The 4733-nt window shown below is 57.0% G+C and overlaps 1 protein-coding gene across 1 annotated transcript; it reads right to left on the bottom strand.

Moving 5' to 3' along the window:
* Window positions 1-204: 204 nt before the first annotated feature.
* MSC (musculin) lies at window positions 205-2886 on the bottom strand. The gene is made up of 2 exons (XM_036830582.1): window positions 1998-2886; window positions 205-1110 (listed from the first exon to the last, which is right to left on the bottom strand). The coding sequence occupies exons 1-2, from the start codon at window positions 2505-2507 to the stop codon at window positions 1024-1026; spliced, it is 597 nt and encodes a 198-aa protein (XP_036686477.1). The 5' UTR covers window positions 2508-2886; the 3' UTR covers window positions 205-1023.
* Between the last annotated feature and the right edge of the window lie 1847 nt (window positions 2887-4733).

The following is a 4733-nucleotide window of genomic DNA, read 5'->3' as shown; positions in this document are numbered from 1 at the left end:
ATTACTGTGGTAGTGCAGCCTGGCGCAGCGGCGCGTTCCCCCGGAGCAGGGTCACTAGGTACGGGACAGCCTCGGCGCCCCGCCCCGCCGGAGGAAGAACGTGGACGCCGAGAGGCAGTGTTGGAGGCGGGGGCCACCCCGAGCGGGGAGGCCAGCTGGGGACAGTCAGGAGCGGGGGCGGGGGGGGGGGGAGCTGCAAGTAGGTGTGGGAGGAGGGAGCAGAGGCAGGTGCCGAAGGAGACCCGAGCCGGGTTCAGTGGGGAGAGCCGGATGGGAGGCTCAAGCCTAGAAGGGGAGGGGGGAGACGGAAGCCTGGTTTCGGAGAGATGGGCGCCTTGGGGGGGAGTGAGAGGCCTGACCGCACCTGAAAGCCGAACCGCCAGGGCCGCTCCTGGCAAACCCAGCTGAGTTGCTCTCAGAAAGCGCGCCTCCACCTCTACCCGAGCGGAGAGGGCATCGTGCGCCCGCCAGGAGGGCGCTGCCCCGTGGGATACAAACCTGGCCCAGGTGTGCCACACTCTCTTTGCAACTTAAAGACGCGCCCCAGGTAGGTCTCACGTGAAGACCTTCGTCTTCGAAGCCGATTGTCGAGAGCGCGTTCTAGCAATTACTTAACCGCGAAAGGCCTGGGCTGCGCAGAGTCGTGCCATCACCCATGTAGATCTGGCTCAGCCTGGAAACGAACGCCTAGGCGGCTGCGCGCTGGGCTCAGACTGCAGCGCCGGCGTTGGTCTACACTGCTAAAGCCCGAGGTTGGAGCTGGGTCCGCGTGTAAAGTGTCGTCGCCCAAACCCGCGGCAGCCTAGCCGTCCGCATCCTGCGATGACGGCCGCGCCGCGGAACCCTGGGGCTGCACCCCACGCCCGCAAGCTGTCGAGTTCACAGTCCCGGGGTGGGAGTCTAGGAAAATCCAATGGAACTGTCCTCCCATTCTCGGGGGTTCTCACGCTCTCTCCCTTCTCTCCCTGACCCCCAAACACACTCGCTTAACCAATAATCCATTCAAGTGAGTTCGAGTTCGATCTAAGCGGTGGTTCCACATAATCTGTTGGCTGCGGAAACTTCTTTGGTGTCAGAGTCGGGTCGTCCCGAGACCACAAATGGCCATGTCTGTAAAATCAAAAAGAGCATCAGATACTGGAGGAGAAACGACCGTTTCAAACCGAAACCGCTCTCCAAACGGAATCCTGGAATATCCCTGGCTTTGAGTAGCTCAGATTTTATCAGTATTCTGGGAATTTGCGTGTCTTCTCTCTAAACTAAGATTTTAACTTTACTGTATTTTGATCATGTGAGACGGGAGGTGTCCGTCCATGCTGCCCTCACGATGATTCCGCGAAATTTGCATGAATTTGGAATTTTGTCGCTTAGTTCCCTTCCCCCCAACACACACACACACACACACACCCACCCACACACACACACACACACATCAGCCATTCGCTCCAAGTAGGAACTGGGATATGATCTTTCTCAAGCCTGGAGAATTGGCAGGTCGGAGAGGGACTTTCCAGACAAATCCCGTTTGGGGAAACCTCTGCTGTTCTTCAAGAATTGAAAAACCCAAAGTCTTTCGAAAAGAGATCGGCCTTCCCTCCTTCCTTTCAGAAAGTAAGGCTTGTTGATTCAAACCTGTCAGACGCTTAGCTGGAAAAAGCTAGGAAGGGAGATTTGCCAATCAATCTACAACGGGACAGCGGACTCAGATGGAACTTAGATTTAGCCCGGCAGCAGGATATTAGACAATAGCTGTCACTGGGCAAAGCACCACGTTCAATGATAAGAATGATGCAAACACAGAAGGGTGGATGGTTCTCCTCCAGGAAAATGGCTGGCCCCTCTGGTGATCCGGGAGAAACTAAACTGGCCTCCTCACCACCCATACCGGAACGCCCCTACCCCCGGTTTTCCGCAGGGGCCAGACTCTGCCCGGCGCCCGGGAACGCGCCGGGCATCTCTCGGCCGCCCGCCTCGGGCCTCGCGCGCCGCGCCCCTACCAGGTTCACCGGGTGCACGTAGCCGTTCTCGTAGCGGTCCTCCTGCAGCAGCTGCCGCAGGTGCGCGATGTAACTGGAAGCCAGCCGGAGCGTGTCCAGCTTGGAAAGCTTGGTGTCGGGGGGCACCCAGGGCAGGCTGGTCTTGAGCCTGGAGAAGGCTTTGCTCAGCACGCGCATCCGGGCGCGCTCGCGGGCGTTGGCCGCGTTCCTCTGCGACTGCTTGCACTCGGCCGCCGAGCCCTTGGGCGGGAGGGGCTTCTTGCCACCGCCGCCCCCCGCCACCCCGGGCCGCTTCCTCTTGCAGCCTCCGGCGCCGCCGGCCGCGCCCAGCGCACAGCGCTCCTCCTCGCCGTCGGGGTCTTCCTCCTCCGCGGACGAGTTGTCACTGGGCGAGATGTAGCTGCGCTCGGCGCCGCGGAGGGGCGGCCTCTTGGAGACGGGGACCGGGTACCCGCGCTGCAACTCCCGCAGCTCCATCTCCTCGGGGTCGCTCCCCGAGCCGGTGGACATCGCCGTGTCCCCCACGCCCCCGCCTTCCGCCCCCAGGCCAGTCTCGCGGCCTCCGCCTTCCGCTCCCTCGCGGAGGCGGGGGCCAGGCTGAACTCCGGTGAGGACCAGAGGCCGGGGTCGGGAAGCGCGGAGCCCAGAGAACGAGCCCCGCCGCTGACCCGGGAGAGCGTGGCCGAGAAGTCGGCGCCCGGGCCCAGGCTCGGCGCGCACCACGGCGCGCAGCGCCTTTTGACAGGACTATTTATCTGTACTCCTCGGAAGAAACCACCCAGGCCAAAGAAGAGGGGGTTGGAAAGGGGGGCAAGAGGTGGGGCGGGGGCGTGGAAGGGGTGGGGACCATTTTCAGAGTGCAGAGGATCTGCTGGTGGGGGCGGGGAAGGGACGTCTCTGTTGAGCCGGGATTTGGGCCCCTGTCCCCGACGGACCCATCAAGTGCGAGATGACTGTGCGCAGGGTGAGTGAAGGAGGGGACCTTGTTCGTACCCATGTACCCACCCCATTTCCACCCCGCGACTGATCTTAGCGATGGCGAAGGTTGCCAGACACGTGGAAACCCCAGAATCGCGACCTCTGCTTCTTTCCCGAGTCTTTTCAGCAGAACAGTATTTTCCAAGTTCATCACTCATAACGTCTGACTGCCTATTCAAGCCTGGCCCGACAAAAGAGTAAAAGCAAAACAAGCAAGCAACACCAAACAGTCCGCGAGTTACCTCTCATTTCCCTCCCCTCCTTTCCTTTAACTTCGCTGTATGATTTACAGAGCGCTTTCATCTACATTGGTTCCTTTCATTTTCAGACATCTGTGACTTAAATGTTATTATCTCCACTTTGCAGAACTTGAAGCTAAGCCGCAGAGATAGATATTAAATAACGGACCCCAAATCAACAGGCTGGTAAGTAGAACACGGACTCAAAATCCGTGAGTAGAATCCCTGGCGCCTCGGTATTCCAGTCGCTACACGCCTCCCCGCCGCACAGCACAGATGCTTATATCTGCTATTTTTTGCTGTCTTGAGAGTTCCATGTGTTAATTTTGTTTTTAACACCACCGTGCGTAAGATAGAGGATCCTGCCCCAGCGGTTGAGTTATAGTCTAGGGACTCGATGACTATTTTAGATGGTATGTTGAATAGCGCGCTCCTGGATGCAGAATGTAAGTCAACACAATCGTCCAAAGTAAAAAACAAAAACAAAAAAACCCCGACAAAACGGCACCCAGAAGTATGCCCCTCAAAGGAGACAAACCATAACTGCGGTCTTATCGTTTTCTCACTCGAAGGGCCTTTGCAATACGTGGTCTGGGGATGTGTACTTCATTTTGGAAGTGGACACCAATGGCCAGCTATTGAATGCCTGCTGTGTGCCAGGCACTGCATTAGGCGCCCTGTGCCTGCCCACTGAGTAATTAAAACAAACACACAAAACTAAAACAACAACAAAATAATTAAAACCCTATGAGGTTGGGTTGGGGTTAGTTACTCCGTTCTGAGGAAACTGAATCTTCACACCCAATATTAGGTGTTTACCTGTCCTTTCCCTACAAGCCCACAGCTTCCCAAGCTGAGCGAAGCTTAAGGAGAGACTGATGGGCAGTTAGCTGGGGACGGAGCGGGCAGAAGCCGCGGGGCCAGCCTCGCTCCGCCGGCTCCTCCAGCAGAACAAATGCGCCCGGCTCCATGCCTGAAGGGCCGCAACAGGTGGCTGGCCCGGGCTGACTTCATCACTCAGGCATCATCGTTCTACCTTCGTCTCCCAGGCCAGGCCTCCCCCGTGGGGGTGTTTCGCCAAACCCTTCCCGCTCGCCCCCGTTTGCAGAGGTTTTCTCCCGGTATATTTTGTCATTTGGTTGGGGGGCGGGGGTGGAGAGTAGGGGGAGGGGCTCCTTTGGGATCAGTTGAGTAAAAAGATCGCTCGCTCTCAGTTCCCTCTGGTCTGGGAAAACGCAGGGAATACTTGACAGAGCGTAGACATCTTTCCTGAAACGCTTGAACTTGGACTTGACTCTAGGTGCGCCAGGCGAAGGAGAAAATAAAAAAATTTTTAAAAAAATTAAAAAAAAAGAGAGAGAGAAGGGGGAGCAAAAAGATGTAAAGAGGCGATCTCAGGCAGCTTTTTGCATCGCCTATTGATGACTTGAAGCTATCGGCATAAATACAGTCTCACACATTAGAGGCAGGCATATAGGTTTTAAAAATCGGGATTGTTTATACAGGTGCAGAACTAAGT

The sequence above is a fragment of the Balaenoptera musculus genome, chromosome 17, assembly GCF_009873245.2.
Source record: "Balaenoptera musculus isolate JJ_BM4_2016_0621 chromosome 17, mBalMus1.pri.v3, whole genome shotgun sequence".
Lineage (NCBI taxonomy): Eukaryota > Metazoa > Chordata > Mammalia > Artiodactyla > Balaenopteridae > Balaenoptera > Balaenoptera musculus.
Note: the sequence above shows the minus strand (reverse complement) of the source record. Positions and strands in the feature narration are given on the sequence as shown.